Source organism: Neoarius graeffei, chromosome 23 (assembly GCF_027579695.1).
Source record: "Neoarius graeffei isolate fNeoGra1 chromosome 23, fNeoGra1.pri, whole genome shotgun sequence".
In the NCBI taxonomy this organism is placed as follows: domain Eukaryota; kingdom Metazoa; phylum Chordata; class Actinopteri; order Siluriformes; family Ariidae; genus Neoarius; species Neoarius graeffei.
The window spans coordinates 45,959,175-45,977,397 of record NC_083591.1 but is presented as its reverse complement, the minus strand read 5'-3'; the positions used below and the strand labels follow the sequence as shown (position 1 = coordinate 45,977,397).

The 18,223-nt window shown below is 44.2% G+C and overlaps 1 protein-coding gene across 6 annotated transcripts in view; it reads right to left on the bottom strand.

Annotated features, from left to right (window-relative positions):
- LOC132871760 (band 4.1-like protein 3) overlaps positions 1-18,223 on the bottom strand; it is a 105,275-nt gene that overhangs the window by 32,098 nt on the left and 54,954 nt on the right. For 5 of the 6 annotated variants that reach the window (XM_060906243.1, XM_060906248.1, XM_060906246.1 and 2 more), the window contains exons 7-12: positions 16,701-16,919; positions 16,047-16,134; positions 7,128-7,292; positions 6,110-6,207; positions 5,712-5,887; positions 3,293-3,471 (exon numbers count right to left, since the gene is read on the bottom strand). In XM_060906243.1, coding sequence (XP_060762226.1) covers positions 3,293-3,471; positions 5,712-5,887; positions 6,110-6,207; positions 7,128-7,292; positions 16,047-16,134; positions 16,701-16,919 — 925 coding nt within the window. The remainder of the gene's footprint in view (positions 1-3,292; positions 3,472-5,711; positions 5,888-6,109; positions 6,208-7,127; positions 7,293-16,046; positions 16,135-16,700; positions 16,920-18,223) is intronic. The other variant, XM_060906247.1, reaches the window with a different exon arrangement.

Genomic DNA, 18,223 nt, shown 5'->3' with positions numbered 1-18,223 from the left:
TAATGGTGGATTTGGTAGGGACCTGGATGTTGATCTGTTAGCCTGATTAAATAAAACAGTTTCTATAACTGATTTATAACTTAAACCATCCTGTATTACAAGATAAGATTGTTCTGGAAATTTCCAGTAATTTGACACCTTCGGTCTCATTAGTCTGCTGCCCACATTAATCAGATTATTGTGCGAGTTCCGCCGCCGCCGCAAAAACCACATCGCCAGGTCTCGCCTCATCTCCATGCTTTACTTGCAAACTTGAAGAGTGCGCTTTTTTTTTTGTTTACGTATTACGTAGATGTGCTTATTACGTGTCAATTTGTGCATGCGGGACACTTTTGGGTCGTTTTCCGTTCATATTGGAGATCGCATGCAAGTCTCATATAATTGGTAATGTGAACGGCCTAACAAAAAAATCGGATTTCACAACAAATCGGATATGGGTCGTTTCAGGTTGCAGTCTGAACGTAGTGTTAGTTACCAGCTTAGGCTATAAATAAGAATCAAGAAAAAAAAAAAAACCACGCAAGAAATGTCCACTGTGTTTCTATTGCATCTGTGAACTTGTCTTACTGCAACTTCCTGCAAAGCTGATGTATACACGGCCAAGTTTAAAGCTGGTGGTTTTGTAGGTTTGTAATTTTTTGCCTCTCTGTGGGTAGGGATTGGTATTGTTAAGATTGTAACGATACTCTTATCGGTACTTATTTAGCATCTGTAAGTGATGCACTGCAAAAAACTGAATTTGAGGAGAAAATTCCTCATTACTAGTGAAATCATCTTGGTGCATGGACATAATTTTACTTCACAAGACATCTTGGAATAAAGTTGGTTACAATCTAGAACTAGTTTTAATAATCTTAGAGTTGGCGCCTTGTATTCTACACTGCAGAAATGATATCTTAACAAGTTAGACTATCTTGAATACAGTCGAAATGATGTAGCATTTCCTATTAGAAGAATACAAGACGCCAACTCAGATTATTAAAACTACACTGCAAAAAATGATCTCTTGTTGAGAGAAAATATCTTTAATATGGGTGAATTTATCTATTATTTCTTATTAGAAGTTTACTAGAACTCAAATATAAGATTATTTAGCTTACTTTGAGATGCTTTTACTAATTTCAAGCCTTAAATTTTCTTATTCTATTGGCAGATAATTTTGCTTCTTTTTAGAATTGAATGCTTAAAGGGCTGATGACACGTTTTTGACATCTTTGGCGATGTTTTATAACATAAAAAGTAATTCCCGATGATCCATATATTAATTCACGAAGGCGCCTATTTTACAAGTTATGATAAAAAACGCGGCTATTTGGGCAAATTTGACGGGGCTGCAGCACCCAGGAGACGAAAGAGGAGGAGGAGCTATATGACGTCAGCGAAAGAACCTTCCTCCTCACTTACCAGTTTGTTGTTGATGCGGCAGGTGTTCAGTTTATCATTATTAGTATTTTTAACCATACATACATACATACATACATACATACATACATGCATACATAATGCCTTCGCGTTGTGTTGCCGGCTTTTGCTCCAAAACCCACAAGGATGGGGTAAGTTTATTCAAGTTTCCCAGAGATCCCGAGCTGCATGCGAAGTGGGTGAAGCAAGTCAGGCGCACTCGTGACAAGTGGGAGCCCTCACCAACATCCGTCCTGTGCTCTCAACACTTCGATTTGGATTGTTTTGACACCCTTCCCAGCTTAAAAGAATCTCTTGGGTGTTCAGTTCAGCACAAACGTGTGTTACTACCATCAGCAGTGTCTACACAGTGTTGCCAGATTGGGAGGTTTCCCGCCCAGTTGGGCAGTTTCAAGTGCATTTTGGTGGGTTTTGAACAGATTTTGGGCTGGAAAACGTCAGCAGTATCTGGCAACATTGAGTAGAACCAGAGTAGAACAGCCAGTGAACCACAGCGTGTTCTCCCGCTGACGTCACAACATGGCCGCGAGCCACGGACCCAGTTTTCTTGCGCTGTGCAATTAAAAGTTGGATATTCGCGTAACAACAGCTTCTTTTCACGTAATTATAACAGAAATCTAACATGTTTGCCATGTTGTATAGTTTATTTAAGAAATTGCAGTGTCATGTTCGTGTCATCAGCCCTTTAAAATGAGCAAAATTATCTGCCAATAGAATAAGAAAATTTAAGGCTTGAAATTAGTAAAAGCGTCTCAAAGTAAGCTAAATAATCTTATATTTGAGTTCTAGTAAACTTCTAATAAGAAATAATGGATAAATTCACCCATATTAAAGATATTTTCTCTCAACAAGAGATCATTTTTTGCAGTGTAGTTCTAGATTGTCTCATCTCATCTCGTTATCTCTAGCCGCTTTATCCTGTTCTACAGGGTCGCAGGCAAGCTGGAGCCTATCCCAGCTGACTACGGGTGAAAGGCGGGGTACACCCTGGACAAGTCGCCAGGTCATCACAGGGCTGACACATAGACACAGACAACCATTCACCTTCACATTCACACCTACGGTCAATTTAGAGTCACCAGTTAACCTAACCTGCATGTCTTTGGACTGTGGGGGAAACCGGAGCACCCGGAGGAAACCCACGCGGACACGGGGAGAACATGCAAACTCCGCACAGAAAGGCCCTCGCCGGCCACGGGGCTCGAACCCGGACCTTCTTGCTGTGAGGCGACAGTGCTAACCACTACACTACCGTGCCGCCCCAGTTCTAGATTGTAACCAACTTATTCCAAGATGTTTTGTGAAGTAAAATTATCTGTCCATGCAGCAAGATGATTTCACTAGTAATAAGGAATTTTCTCCTCAAATTCAGTTCTCAGTTTTTTGCAGTGTGGATTCTCGCTGTGTGTTGACAGACTGCATGTGTTTCCACCTTACACGGCAAAAAAAAAAAGAAAAAGGAACTGGTGCAACTGTAGCAACCAGCACTGACAAGTGAAGTGTAACCACAGAAGAACATTTACTTCTCTCTGCAATCATCAATAAGAACAGGGTCTGAGTGAGGGAGAGCATGAGCTCGCACAGGGACAGACACGCTCTCATGCTGAAAACGCATCATAAATGTGCAAGATAACCTATGTAGCAATAATCTACTTTAATTTCTTCTGTACCAAAAGCAGAATTGAACATCAGAGCTCAAGTATTTAATAATTTGGCACTGGGAGCCTTTTCATACCAGGTTTCGGTACCCATCCCCATGTGGGTGACCCTCCAAACCAGTGGTGCTGTTTGAACATGGCTATAAACACAAAACTATCCCATCAGATGAGGGAAGGGGGAAAGTAGGAAATTTGTCCGAAAGTAGTGTTACCTTGGTGACAGGAGTGTGAGGGGCCGGCTCGGCTGTCTGTGTAACCGGAGTGCCTTCATCTTCAACTGCATTTTCTTCCTCCACCTTTTTCTCTGGCGTTACCGTGGTGATGAGGGTCCCTGTGGCAAAGGCTGGTTTTGAGTCCTTCATCAAATTGTCATTGTTGGCCATGAATGGTGCTGGAGGAGAGGAAAAAAAAGTGTGAAAACAGATTGGTAAAAGGGGACAAATGGTCACCAAAGACTTTATACACCGGTGAGTATGAAGCGTGCAGCTTTGAGGAACGAGGCAGGATTAAGCTGTGGTATTTTTCCTCCAAGCAATACTTTCATGAGATCAGGAACAAATTCTAAATACCATAATTGTATCAATCATCTCATCTCATTATCTCTAGCCGCTTTATCCTGTTCTACAGGGTCGCAGGCAAGCTGGAGCCTATCCCAGCTGACTACGGGCGAAAGGCGGGGTACACCCTGGACAAGTCGCCAGGTCATCACAGGGCTGACACTTATGGCCCTTTTCCACTACCCTTTTTCAGCTCACTTCAGCTCAATTCAGCTCGCTTCAGCCCGACACGGCTCGCGTTTCGATTACCTTAGGGCAGCACGACTCGGCTCGCTTCAGCTCTGCTTAGCACCCAAAACTCGCACGGTTTTGGAGTGGGGCTGAAGCGAGCCAAACCGAGCCGAGTGGGGCTAGGGGCGTGAGCAGACACTCCCCTGTGCACTGATTGGTGAGGAGGAGTGTCCTCACATGCCCACACACGCCCCGCGAGCACGCTGGGATCTATAAACACCGTAAACCCGGAAGAAGAAGAATTACGAATTACGAAGCCTTATGCGCCTCGCCTCATCTATACGCTCTTGCCAGTATCTGTTGGCGTTGTCAGTGACAACAAGCCACAGCACCAAGACCAGCAACACTAACGACTCCATGTTTATTGTTTACTATCCGGGTCGTGAGACTACCGCTTAAAAGATCACTGATGTCACTGTTTGCGTCGCCTAACGACATCACGTGACGTCCAGCCACTTCCGCTAACTCCACCCAATGTGTCCACCCACTTCCAGCCAGCACGGTTCAGCGCGGTTGTAGTCGAAATGCAACTCCAACAGCCCCACTCAGCTCGACTCAGCATGGCACGGCTCAGCCCAACTCAGCCGCATTGGTAGTGGAAAAGCGGCAATAGACACAGACAACCATTCACACTCACATTCACACCTACGGTCAATTTAGGCCATGTTTACATTAGACCGTATCAGCGGATCATCAGATTAACGTTTTTAAAACGATTAGTGTGCACACAGCAACGCCAATACATGATTTGCGTGCACACAGCAACACCAATACACGGATACGCTCAGCTCCGCAGGCATCCTGCGCTCCAAATCACTCCGCCCTGAACAGCGAGTGCCCTCTGGAGGGTGCGCACTCCGGCCCTGCGCAGCTCACAGAGCGCGCGAGTGAAGCGCACGAGCAGTGATTCGGGACTGAGCCGCTGTGTGTGAGATCCCAGCGCATATCACTTACCACTTGCAAGTGGAAGGATGGCAAGCCTAAAGACAATCATAACTACACAATGGGCAGTATTTGCATCAGTATTTGCAGTATTTTCATACTTTTATGCTCTTTAATGAAAGGTGATACAAGGCGGAAGTCCGCGCCGTTTTTCAGCAGTCGCGTCACATGACCAACGCCAGCGAATCAGGAAGGTGGATGTCACAGTGACGTTGTCCAATGACGACGCTAGCTAGAGCTCAGCACAGCGTATCCGCGTATTCTCAATGTTTACACAGCACCGGAGCTGACACGATCTGGATTGAATACGTGGACCCTGGCGGATTCCCGTTTCCCGGCGTTTCCAGGCGGTTTAATGTAAACGGACAGTGCATCCGCGAAGAAAACGAGACAGATACGGTCTAATGTAAACTTGGCCTTAGAGTCACCAGTTAACCTAACCTGCATGTCTTTGGACTGTGGGGGAAACCGGAGCACCCGGAGGAAACCCACGCGGACACGGGGAGAACATGCAAACTCCGCACAGAAAGGCCCTCGCCGGCCACGGGGCTCGAACCCGGACCTTCTTGCTGTGAGGCGACAGTGTTAACCACTACACCACCATGCCGCCCTGTATCAATCATCATTTTGGTAAATGGTGTCGACAGACAAGGTTCTTTAATCATGCTGCAGCTCAAACTCTGAACATGCTCAGCAAAAAAAAAGAAAAAAAAAAGGTAATAACTACAGCTTAGCTCACTTTGTTACATTTCTAAATCTAAAAGTCTATAACCAATACCCGTTTCTGAGCAAAAGATACCCTTTTGTAAAGTTTTAAAGCAGAGATAAATCAATATTAAACCCAAAGCAATATTCACGTCAGTCCATCTATCTATGGATTAATACACGACCACCACATTACCTATATCTAGACTGCGAGTAGCAGTGAGCCTTTTACTGGAGGAGCGTTGAAACTGTGGTGCAGGCCGAGAGATCTGGGAGCTGGCACAGCGTGTCTGCGTCTGCGTTCTCCCACTGTAGCGGAACTTCGAGCCCAGCGACAGGAACTTCTTGGCAGGAGCTTCAGGAGCCACCAATCTACAGAAGTAGCAGCGATGATCAGTAATCAATAATGAAATCAAGCAATTATAGATTCATATATTCAGAGAAGTAGTACAGAGAGAGCTTTAGTAGTTGTTTTGTCCAGAGAGAAACGAATTACCAAAGCTAATTTGTATACAGTACATAGCCTGTATACTGGATTTCCTTCAAGTCCTTTCTTACTCATACAGATGTGCTCGGTCTGTTCTTTACTTTTACCTGAAAAACGTGTGATGTTCCACGCACACTTTCCACAACCTCTTTGCTGCTTTGTGATTCGGAAGTTTGAAACCAATGGTGCTCTCAAACTGCTCAAACTAGAAAAACAAAAAGAAGCATCTCAATTACAGGGAATTCCTCACCAGATAGAGTTCCTTAGAAAAATCTCTTCTAAATCTCATTTTTTTTCCCCCCCAGGATCCATCAAAGCACGGGTAATTAGTTCCGCTCCTGAGCAAATATCCAACATTAGGGGTGTTCACACGGCAACTTTTACTCCGGTGTAGCGCCGGGGCTGCCCCGGTAGAGCGTTCACACGGTACGAAGTTATAGCGGTGTAGCCCCTGAAAGCTGCTTAAACCGGTGCAAATCTAACCCTGCTCGGGAGGTGGTTTAAGAAATTTACTCCGGAGTAAATGCTAGTTTGCGGGGCAGCACCGATATAAAATGGGACGTCTGAACGCTACAGGGGTAGACTCGCTACGTGTGAGGAGAGTTGATTACATACGGGCATTGCATAACTTGCATCCTGGTATTTTGCGCTTCCAAAATGGCGAATATCAACAACAACAGAACTGCGTGTCTTCCAGTGTTGCCAGATTGGGCGGTTTTAAGTGCATTTTGGCAGATTTGAACATATTTTGGGCTGGAAAACGTCAGCAGTATCTGGCAACACTGGTGTCTTCATCCACGTTGTTTTCCCGGCGCTTGGTGATGCCATGACAACCGGGAAAAGGAAGTACATTTTCACGCATGCGCACATTTCATTTCCGCATTATTACTATCGTATAGCACGGTCGCAAAAACTGCCGTGTGAACGCAAGTGGGGCTGCACCGGTGCTAACACGCTTCTCTCTAGTAAGCAGGTTTGTGACGTGTGAACGCTCTACAAAATTTACACCGGTGTAAGATATATCGCAACAAAATACATCGGTGCAGCATCGATGCAAATATGTGCTGTGTGAACACCCCTATTAAGTCAGAAATCTCATGGTCATTTCATAATAAGATCATGTACCGAGAGTTTTACCTCTCCAGGGCGTATCTTAATATAGAAGTTGTTCCGCTTGTAGGATATCTTGAGGATTTTGGGCCATGCAAATCGATTTATGCGCAGCCGGTCTCTGTAGATGAGAAGGCCGCTGCCACACACCCCTAACATAATCTCCACTCCCTCAGAATCCTGAATTGGAGAAAAACAGAGGGTGAGGAGAGAGAGAGCGCGTGTGTGGAAGGAAAAGGAAATTACACGAATACAAGTATGACAGGTTGAAATAAAGCAAGTGGGGGACGAATGAACGTAAAAATCACTAATTAACCTACGCCATCCTGTACAGGAGGGGGAGCAATGGAGAAGCACAGAAAGCGACTGAGGTGTTACTGCAGCACAAATTTCAGCAACAATTTTAGGGGGGAGGACCAGACTATTTAGTAGGCTTTAAAGGAACAGTTCACCGTATTTCCATAATGAAATATGCTCTTCTCTGAATTGAGACGAGCTGCTCCGTACCTCTCCGAGCTTTGCGCGACCTCCCAGTCAGTCAGACGCACTGTCACTCCTGTTAGCAATGTAGCTAGGCTCAGCATGGCCAATGGTATTTTTTGGGGCTGTAGTTAGATGCTACCAAACTCTTCCACGTATTTCCTGTTTACATAGGTTTATATGACCAGTGACATGAAACAAAGTTCAGTTACACAAATTGAAACGTGGCGATTTTCTATGCTATGGAAAGTCCGCACTATAATGACAGGCGTACTAACACCTTCTGCGCGCTTCGACAGCGCATTGATACCTTCACTCGGAGTTGTACCATTTTTTTTTTAGGCAGGGCGGATGGACCAAGGCATTCGCCCGCCTGGCCGTGCCCGACAAGGAGCGCTCTCGGCCGGCTTGGGAGGCAGACAGCAGCCCCTCCTGGAAGTGTGGTTTTACCATGGGCCTCATGCGGAAAAATGACAAAGTCCCAGTTTTACCATGGGGCTCGAGTTGTACCATTCTTTTTAGACAGGGCGGACGGACCAGGGCATTCGCCCGCCTGGCCGTGCCCAACGAGGAGCGCTCTCGGCCGGCTCGGGAGGCAGACGGCAGCCCCTCCTGGAAGTGCAGTTTTACCATGGGCCTGTGAAGGTATCAATGCGCTGCCGAAGCGCGCAGAAGGTGTTAGTACGCCTGTCATTATAGTGCGGACTTTCCATAGCATAGAAAATCGCTACGTTTCAATTTGTGTAACTGAACTTGTTTCATATCACTGGTCATATAAACCTATGTAAACAGGAAATACGTGGAAGAGTTTGGTTGCATCGCATCTAACTACAGCCCCAAAAAATACCATTGGCCATACTGAGCCTAGCTACATTGCTAACAGGAGTGACAGCGCGTCTGACTGACTGGGAGGTCGCGCAAAGCTCAGAGAGGTACGGATCAGCTCGTCTCAATTCAGAGAAGAGCACATTTCATTATGGAAATACGGTGGACTGTTCCTTTAAAGTAAAACAAATAAAAGGTAAGACATGGGGAAAAAAAAATGAAAAAGTGGACTATGATGATGTAAACATAAAAGATTAATGAATGCATCAATATTGCATAATTGCGCAAATGGGAGACACTGCCGAAAAAATTGATTTAAAGCCCTTATTAAAACTTAAGGTCCCATTAACGACTGAACCATGTGCGCAGTGTTCTCACCACTTTCACCACTTATGTAGGAATTATGAGGAAACCTTCAGGCATTAATGACTGGATACGACAGTACAGAGGACAAAGGTTGAGGGAAAATAACCCACAGCACTGCAATGCAGCATGCTGTGAAGAAGTTCTCCCTCAATTCGATACCATGCGGAAAATAGACACACAAGATGATGCGCGCACACACACACACACACCTCATCAATACAATGAACCAAAAGACACACACGCAGAAGACATTCAGAACGTCAGACACGTCATGTGAGAACGTATCAGAAGATAATGTCATACATTATCTTAAAAACATGCAAGACACAATCACCACCGCATCTTACCTTTTCCTTAGCCAGAGCTAAGCACTCAAACAGCCTCCCTACCAACTACGTCATTGATGAGCAAGGAGAGAGAGAGAGAGAGAGAGAGAGAGAGAGAGAGATGTGCAGAGCGAGCTGAGCCAATAGCAGCATATAAAAAAAGGGTGGTGCATTTATATTCAGGAGGGAACACTAGAGCTGTACCGCTAGAGGCATTGCATTCTTTCAGTCATCATAACCCCCCACACACAATTTTATTCATCCTTGATTCACAGTATTCTCTGCCCACATATGTACCATTTCCTGAAAATAGCGTCATAATTAAAATATTTAAAAAAAAAAAAAGAATGCAAAAATGAATATTTTCAGCTGATGCATTTAACATCCACTGTAAATCAGATTACGTTTGGAAACAAACTAAAAACACGTATTTAATCCTATGCGGGCCACGCCCTAAATTTCAGACAGCACTTTACTCGTGCAGATCCTTATATCTTTCTTTCCCATAAGCCCAGTGGCATTTGTCGGTACTAGCAAGATTTCATACACGACGAAAGCCGAGGTCAGCGTGCGGCACTGAAGGAGCAGCAGCAGACCGGGAGCAAGGTCGGCACAACAGCCTCGAGATGCACAGCATCCACAGAGAGAGGGTAGTAATTTGCATTACACTTACTTAGGCTACGTTTACACTAGACCGTATCTGTCTCGTTTTCTTCGCGGATGCACTGTCCGTTTACATTAACCCCCCTGAAAAAGCGGGGAAACGGGAATCCGCCAGCGTCCACGTATTCAATCTAGATCGTATCAGCTCCGGTGCTGTGTAAACATTGAGAATACACGAATACGCTGTGCTGAGCTCTAGCTGGCGTCTCATTGGACAACGTCACTGTGACATCCACCTTCCTGATTCGCTGGCGTTGGTCATGTGACGCGACTGCTGAAAAACGGCGCAGACTTCCGCCTTGTATCACCTTTCATTAAAGAGTATAAAAGTATGAAAATACTGCAAATACTGATGCAAATACTGTCCATTGTGTAGTTATGATTGTCTTTAGGCTTGCCATCCTTCCACTTGCAAGTAATAAGTGATATGCGCTGGGATCTCACACACAGCGGCTCAGTCCCGAATCGTGGCTTGTTCACTTCACTCGCGCGCTCTGTGAGCTGCGCAGGGCCGGAGTGCACACCCTCCAGAGGGCACTCGCTGTTCAGGGCGGAGTGATTTGGAGCGCAGGATGCCTGCGGAGCCGAGCGTATCCGCGTATTGGTGTTGCTGTGTGCACGGCTAACGGTTTTAGTGTAAACGCGAATCGTTTTAAGAACGTTAATCTGATGATCCGCTGATTCGACGTAATGTAAACGTAGCCTTAGTCAACACACTTTCTTCATTCACTCAAATCTGCATATTCACATTTCAGTAGCAAAGCAAATAGCAAAGCTTAAATTAAGGCTACACAATCAATCATTTTCCTCCCCTCAAAAAAGTCCCCACGATCTACCATTCATCCATCCATCATCTGCTGCGTTTAGGTAGCTCATCTCATCATCTCTAGCCCTATCCCAGCTGACTCCGGGTGAAAGGCGGGGTACACCCTGGACAAGTCGCCAGGTCATCACAGGGCTGACACATAGACACAGACAACCATTCACACTCACATTCACACCTACGGTCAATTTAGAGTCACCAGTTAACCTAACCTGCATGTCTTTGGACTGTGGGGGAAACCGGAGCACCCGGAGGAAACCCACGCAGACACGGGGAGAACATGCAAACTCCACACATGCCCCTTTTCCACCAAAGCATTTCCAGGGCTGGTTCGGGGCCAGTGCTTAGTTTGGAACCGGGTTTTCTGTTTCCACTGACAAAGAACTGGCTCTGGGGCCAGAAAAACCGGTTCCAGGCTAGCACCAACTCTCTGCTGGGCCAGAGGAAAGAACCGCTTACGTCAGCGGGGGGGCGGAGTTGTTAAGACCAACAACAATAAGACCGCGAAAGATCGCCATTTTTAAGCGACGAGAAGCAGCAGCTGTACAAACGCGAAGTCATCCATTGTTATTATTATTATTGTTGTTGCTGCTGCTGCTTCTTCCGTGTTGTTTTTGCTTTGATATTCGCGCCAAGGTTTATGTAAATGTAGCGACGTAACTGACGTATACAGCGACGTAACTCATGTGGCTCTGCTTAGCAGCGCGAGCTATGGAAAAGCAAACTGCACTACGTTCAGACTGCAACCTGAAATGACCCGTATCCGATTTGTTGTGAAATCCGATTTTTTTGTTAGGCCGTTCACATTACCAATTATATGAGACTTGTATGCGATCTCCAATATGAACGGAAAACGACCCAAGTGTCCCGCATGCGCAAATTGACACGTAATAAGCACATCTACGTAATACGTAAACAACAACAAAAAAAGCGCACTCTTCATGTTTAATGATTTCTTTTGTTTGTTTGTTTAATTATCTGGTTAGTGTTAAAGTGTGAGGTCTCGTGTGTGTTTTTGTTTCTGAACTGAAATGAAAACGTGTAGCCTGGTAACGAGGGTTGACTCCTAAATGTCTCTCTAATTTCTATATAAGTGCACTACATGTTACTAGGAAGTAATGGATTTTTAAACTCTATATAGTGCACTCGAGCTTCAGTAGGCAGTCATTTGGGATACGGCCGCTGTATTACCAAACTCTTAATTCAGGCTTAATAATTTGCACATATTTATTTCGTCATATTAATAAACTTTTTCTACATTTTTATAAATATTTATTTAGATTGTTTATAGCCAGCTGAATTCTGCAACTTCTCTCAGCGCTGGCTCAAGGTGCAGAAACACCAGTGCAGTTTGCTATGGAGATGAGGCGAGACCTGGCGATGTGGTTTTTGTGGCGGCGGCGGAACTCACACAATAATCTGATTAATGTGGGCAGCAGACTAATGAGACCAAAGGTGTCAAATTACTGGAGATTTCCAGAACAATCTTATAATCTTGTAATACAGGATGGTTTAAGTTATAAATCAGTTATAGAAACTGTTTTAGGGCGGCACGGTGGTGTAGTGGTTAGCGCTGTCGCCTCACAGCAAGAAGGTCCTGGGTTCGAGCCCCGGGGCCGGCGAGGGCCTTTCTGTGCGGAGTTTGCATGTTCTCCCCGTGTCCGCGTGGGTTTCCTCCGGGTGCTCCGGTTTCCCCCACAGTCCAAAGACATGCAGGTTAGGTTAACTGGTGGCTCTAAATTGACCGTAGGTGTGAATGTGAGTGTGAATGGTTGTCTGTGTCTATGTGTCAGCCCTGTGACGACCTGGCGACTTGTCCAGGGTGTACCCCGCCTTTCGCCCGTAGTCAGCTGGGATAGGCTCCAGCTTGCCTGCGACCCTGTAGAAGGATAAAGCGGCTAGAGATAATGAGATGAGAAACTGTTTTATTTAATCAGGCTAACAGATCAACATCCAGGTCCCTACCAAATCCACCATTAGCTTGATCAATTCTATAAAAGTCTATTTAAATTCTGAAAACTGTACAAATGTTGTTGTTTTCCACCAAAGAGGCGGGATTAGCCAACGCAGAATAGTGACGTTTGTCTCTTGTTGATGATGTGTAGGTCGCATGAATGCGACCTGTCCGGTCAGACTGCAGTCGCATGTGAAAATAACGGATATGCATCGGATTTAGGACCACATATCCAAGCGGCCTGGGTCGCATGTGAAAAAATCGGATCGGTGTCGTTCAGATTGTCAATAACAAATTGGATACTGGTCGCATATGGGCAAAAAAATCGGATATGGGTCGTTTCAGGGTGCAGTCTGAACGTAGTCCTGGTTCTCAGCTGGCTCGCAAGTTGAACGAGTTGTGAACCAGCACCAGCACTGGCCCCGAACCAGCCCTGGAAATGATTTGGTGGAAAAGGGGTATCAGAAAGGCCTTCGTCGGCCACGGGGCTCAACCCCGGACCTTCTTGCTGTGAGGTGACAGCGCTAACCACTACACCACCGTGTCGCCGCGTTTAGGTATGAGCTTAAAAATAAAAATCAGCAAATAATCAAAAATAAAAAAGACTAAATAAATAAATAAATAAATAAATACATACACCACCACAGACAGGCATGTTAGTTAATTGAACTGCCATTAGATGGTGCTACAATACCAACAGCACTCAGACTACACATTTGTGAGGCTAAAATGAAACTGAAATACTGAAAACACAATTCTGGAAAATATTAAAACGGTTTTTAGTTGCGTTTGTATGGACTTTGAATACTTTGTAATTTATCCCTTTGAATATGAAGAAAAAACGTTTCTCCGTTTTATGGATACACAGTTTTAAAGAACACACAACCTGGCTTTGGGGGTGCACATTTTTTCACGAAAAACTTGACAGAACAAGTGGGTTGTGCCCGTTTTTCCAGTTGACAAGTAACCGGGTTGATTTTAATGTCAAGTTGAGATGTGTTAATCCAGTCAAACTCATGTGTATCATCTTGATGCCATCTTGCTGCATGGTTTAAAACTGCTAGCTAACTTTAGTCTCCAAAACCCGAGCCAAAAATGCGATGCGCTCGCGCTAAACGCGTCGGGTTTCCGATTCCCCTGCACCCCCTGGTATCTGTTTATGAGTAGCACGCTGTGTGAGCACAATCGCTATCAGGCGCGTTAAAATGTAAATAACTTTTCTAGAATTTCACCAAAACTCAGTGAATTTTCAGCATTGTAAGAGAACTCCATAAAGTATTATTCAGCAAAACCCCAGAATGATAGCACAAATCTAGAATGTTTAACAGAATTTTAGTTCTTAAAATTTAACGTAATCATGGACGTCACGCGTAACATTTACACCCGTGAAAAATCACTTTGAATGCTGTTTTGAAAGTTTTGATCAAATATTCTCTATAATAAAAAAATTGCTTAAATATTATAAACAGTCTTTTAATGTATCAAAAAATAATTTTGATAAAGCAAGGAAATTCGGAAGAAATGTTTTTTCTTTTACTTGTTGTGTGCGTCACGCTACCAAAATCTAACTAACCCCTTCACGAACAATTCCAACTTTCATGGGCTTGTAGCGCGAATAAACCTTTAAAAATATATATATAATACTTCTCACTGAGTAAATTAGAATCCTGGTGATTTATATCCTCGTAGCTTCAGTAGATCTAGAGATTTAGTCGATTTAGTAAATCCCAAACACTATGGTAGGGTTTACATTAGACCGTATCAGCGGGTAATCAGATTAACGTTTTTAAAAACGATTCGCGTGCACACAGCAACGCCAATACACGGATACGCTAATCACATGACTAATTCGGCACGCAAGTTGAAATGTGTCAGTGCGGCTCATCGCTTCCTCCTCAGCGGCTGCGCTCCAAATCACTCCGCCCTGAACAGCGAGTGCTCTCTGGAGGGTGCGCACTCCGGCCCTGCGCAGCTCACAGAGCGCGCGAGTGAAGCGCACGAGCAGTGATTCGGGACTGAGCCGCTGTGCGCAAGTCACTTACCACTTGCAAGTGGAAGGATGGCAAACCTAAAGACCATCATAACTACACAATGGGCAGTATTTGCATCAGTATTTGCAGTATTTTCATACTTTTATACTCTTTAATGAAAGGTGATACAAGGCGGAAGTCCGCGCTGTTTTTCAGCAGTCGCGTCACATGACCAACGCCAGCGAATCAGGAAGGTGGAGGTCACAGTGACGTTGTCCAATGACGACGCCAGCTAGAGCTCAGCACAGCGTATCTGCGTATCCTCAATGTTTACACAGCACCGGATTGGACACGATCTGGATTGAATACGTGGACCCTGGCGGATTCCCGTTTCCCGGCGTTTTAATGTAAACGGACAGTGCATCCGCGAAGAAAACGAGACAGATACGGTCTAATGTAAACTTGGCCTATGAAACACCCCAGCCATCTATGGTGAGAAGTGCTGCTGTAGTTGAGAAACTCATTTCTCCCGCTTCCAACTAACTCCGTGACCCATACCAAAATAACAATGTCATGCTCATAACTTAAGGATGATTTATGCCAAGTTTCATGGAAAAATACAGTGAAATAAACTTGCTAGAAGCATTTTTCAAAATCCCAAACATTATGAAACATTTCTTGTAGGGTTTCAGGTTACAAATTCAGAGAATAGAGAAATTGCGGCGCAAAAGTTTGCCACTAAACTCGCGAAAATACTCCATCCTAGCAAGTTTCACAACCGGACTAGGCTACGTGACGGTCCGTGACCACCCAGGAATGTTCTAGAAGGTACGCTTCTAGGCACGTGCGATCGAGAAAGACGCCACGTGAAGGTAGGAAAGGTAGTATTTCCACTGTCTTATGACGTTTTTGCTTGTTTTAGCGCGATAAACAATGCATTATGGGTAATCATTAAAATGCTGATTTCAAGGTTAAAATGGGTAAAAACAACTAATTTATATAGATATTGTAAAAATTGTGCCGAATAGTTATTTCAGTACATAAAATCAAAACCTCATCTCGTTATCTCTAGCCGCTTTATCCTGTTCTACAGGGTCGCAGGCAAGCTGGAGCCTATCCCAGCTGACTACGGGCGAAAGGCGGGGTACACCCTGGACAAGTCGCCAGGTCATCACAGGGCTGACACATAGACACAGACAACCATTCACACTCACATTCACACCTACGGTCAATTTAGAGTCACCAGTTAACCTAACCTGCATGTCTTTGGACTGTGGGGGAAACCGGAGCACCCGGAGGAAACCCACGCGGACAACATGCAAACTCCGCACAGAAAGGCCCTCGCCGGCCATGGGGCTCGAACCCGGACCTTCTTGCTGTGAGGTGACAGCGCTAACCGCTACACCACCGTGTTGCCCTAAAATCAAAACCTGAATTTTTTATTTTTTTTCCCCTATGTTACACCATTGTACGTCTATAGCATGCTACTCATCTGTTGTCTCAGATTGTTTTCCTCTTGCTTTTTACCTTAGCATGATGCAGATCTACTCCATACATGGAGAGCTTCTTGGCGTTCTCCAGAAACAGCATCTCTGCTTCAGCTGGAGTCATTCCTCTGGAACGAGAGAGCGACTGAATTGCAAAACATCCTTAGCAGGCCTCATTCAGGGAGGAGGGGGGAGAAAAAAAAAAAAAAGAAGTCCAAAGCTCCAACAGCTAACAGTGAATCTACTGAACACACAGTACTCAATTGTGTAGGAGATTTTATAGACTCCGAATAAAGCAGGGATGTGTAGATGGAGATGAGAATACAATAAAAGCTTCAGTGTCACTTTGTGTCAACAGATATTCATCAGGACTTATGTATTCATGAATGAATAAAAGAAGGGATTTTTTTTTTTTACTTAGACACACAGCTGTGAAAAGATCTGCAGTCTAAACAATCAAAAAGGACAAATGGTTCTAGTGCACATAGTGTTACTGCTGGAAGGCTGAAAGCATTTTCCTTGTGGTTATGTTCTGGAAGGCATCGACAGGGGATAAACGCAATAGATGTATTCAAGCATATAGGAATTCACATACAGTATAATACAAAACAACAGATGACTATCGTATAATTTGAACACGTTTACTGGTTATAGGTCACGTCGGGATGACTGTATTATGGACAGTTCTGCTCACTTGTAGTTGCGATGCAGGTCCATGACCTTTTCCTCCATCTCTTTGGTCTGGTTAGGAGCGAAGCGGAGATCACTTATGTAATCGCTGCCCAGCTCTTCAGGGTCATAGTCTCCCAGCTCAGACTGGGCGATGTACGAACCCAGGAGAGAGTGAGTGGCAAAGGAGCACGGCAAACGGCCCGACACAACGTCGTCTCTCAGCTGAAGGCACAGGTAGTACCTGACCGAGAGAAAGAACTTTTATGATGCCTTGACATACTGCAGTCATGGTCACTTTTGAATTGCCAACATGCAAAAAAAAAAAAAAAAAAAAAAAAAAAAAAAAAACATACAGTGCATCACAATACTTGATATTTTTCACTGTACACATCACCACGATATTTGGTTTGCTAACAAAGTGACGCCACATTAGAGCTGTGGGGTTAACCGAAAATTCGGTCGGTTCTTTTTTTTTTTTTTTTAAAAAACACAACCGAGCACACGCAAAAATACCAGCACTGCAAAAAATGGCCTTTCAAAAATAAGAAATAAAAGATTAAACAAAGCATATTTGCTTGAATCAGGTGAAAAAAAAATATCTGCCAATGGAATTTGACTTGGTAAGATTTCTTAAAGTAAGATGAAAAATCTAACCTAGATGAAATAATTCCAAAATAAGATTGGGGAACTCATTATGCGAGATCTGATTAACTCAAAATAATCAAAATAGTTCTTATAACAAGATCGTACTTCTTACATTTAGCCATTCAAGTCATTTTTATTTATTTCATTTTAAGGGTATTTCACTTAAATTCATGACAAAGTCTTAACAGTAAAAACTGAATTTAAGATAAATATACTAATATTAGGATTGTTAAATTCTACAACTAAGCATTGCTAGCTTAAAAGATTCTCCTTTTGTGACTTGTAATTAGTAAAATACTCTAGATATGAGACCAGAGACTATCTTGAATCAAGTTGACGACACGTGTAGCATTGCAACAAGTTTATTTTTTTTCCCATTTCAACATTCAAACATTAAAACATCTCTTAAAGAAACAGTCCACCGTACTTCCATAATGAAATATGCTCTTATCTGAATTGAGACGAGCTGCTCCGTACCTCTCCGAGCTTTGCGCGACCTCCCAGTCAGTCAGACGCAGTCAGACGCGCTGTCACTCCTGTTAGCAATGTAGCTAGGCTCAGCATGGCCAATGGTATTTTTTGGGGCTGTAGTTAGATGCGACCAAACTCTTCCGCGTTTTTCCTGTTTACATAGGTTTATATGACCAGCGACATGAAACAAGTTCAGTTACACAAATTGAAACGTAGCGATTTTCTATGCTATGGAAAGTCCGCACTATAATGACAGGCATACTAACACCTTCTGCGCGCTTCGGCAGCGCATTGATATCTGAGCTCCGTATCAATGCGCTGCCGAAGCGCGCAGAAGGTGTTAGTACGCCTGTCATTATAGTGCAGACTTTCCATAGCATAGAAAACCGCTACGTTTCAATTTGTGTAACTGAACTTGTTTCATGTCGC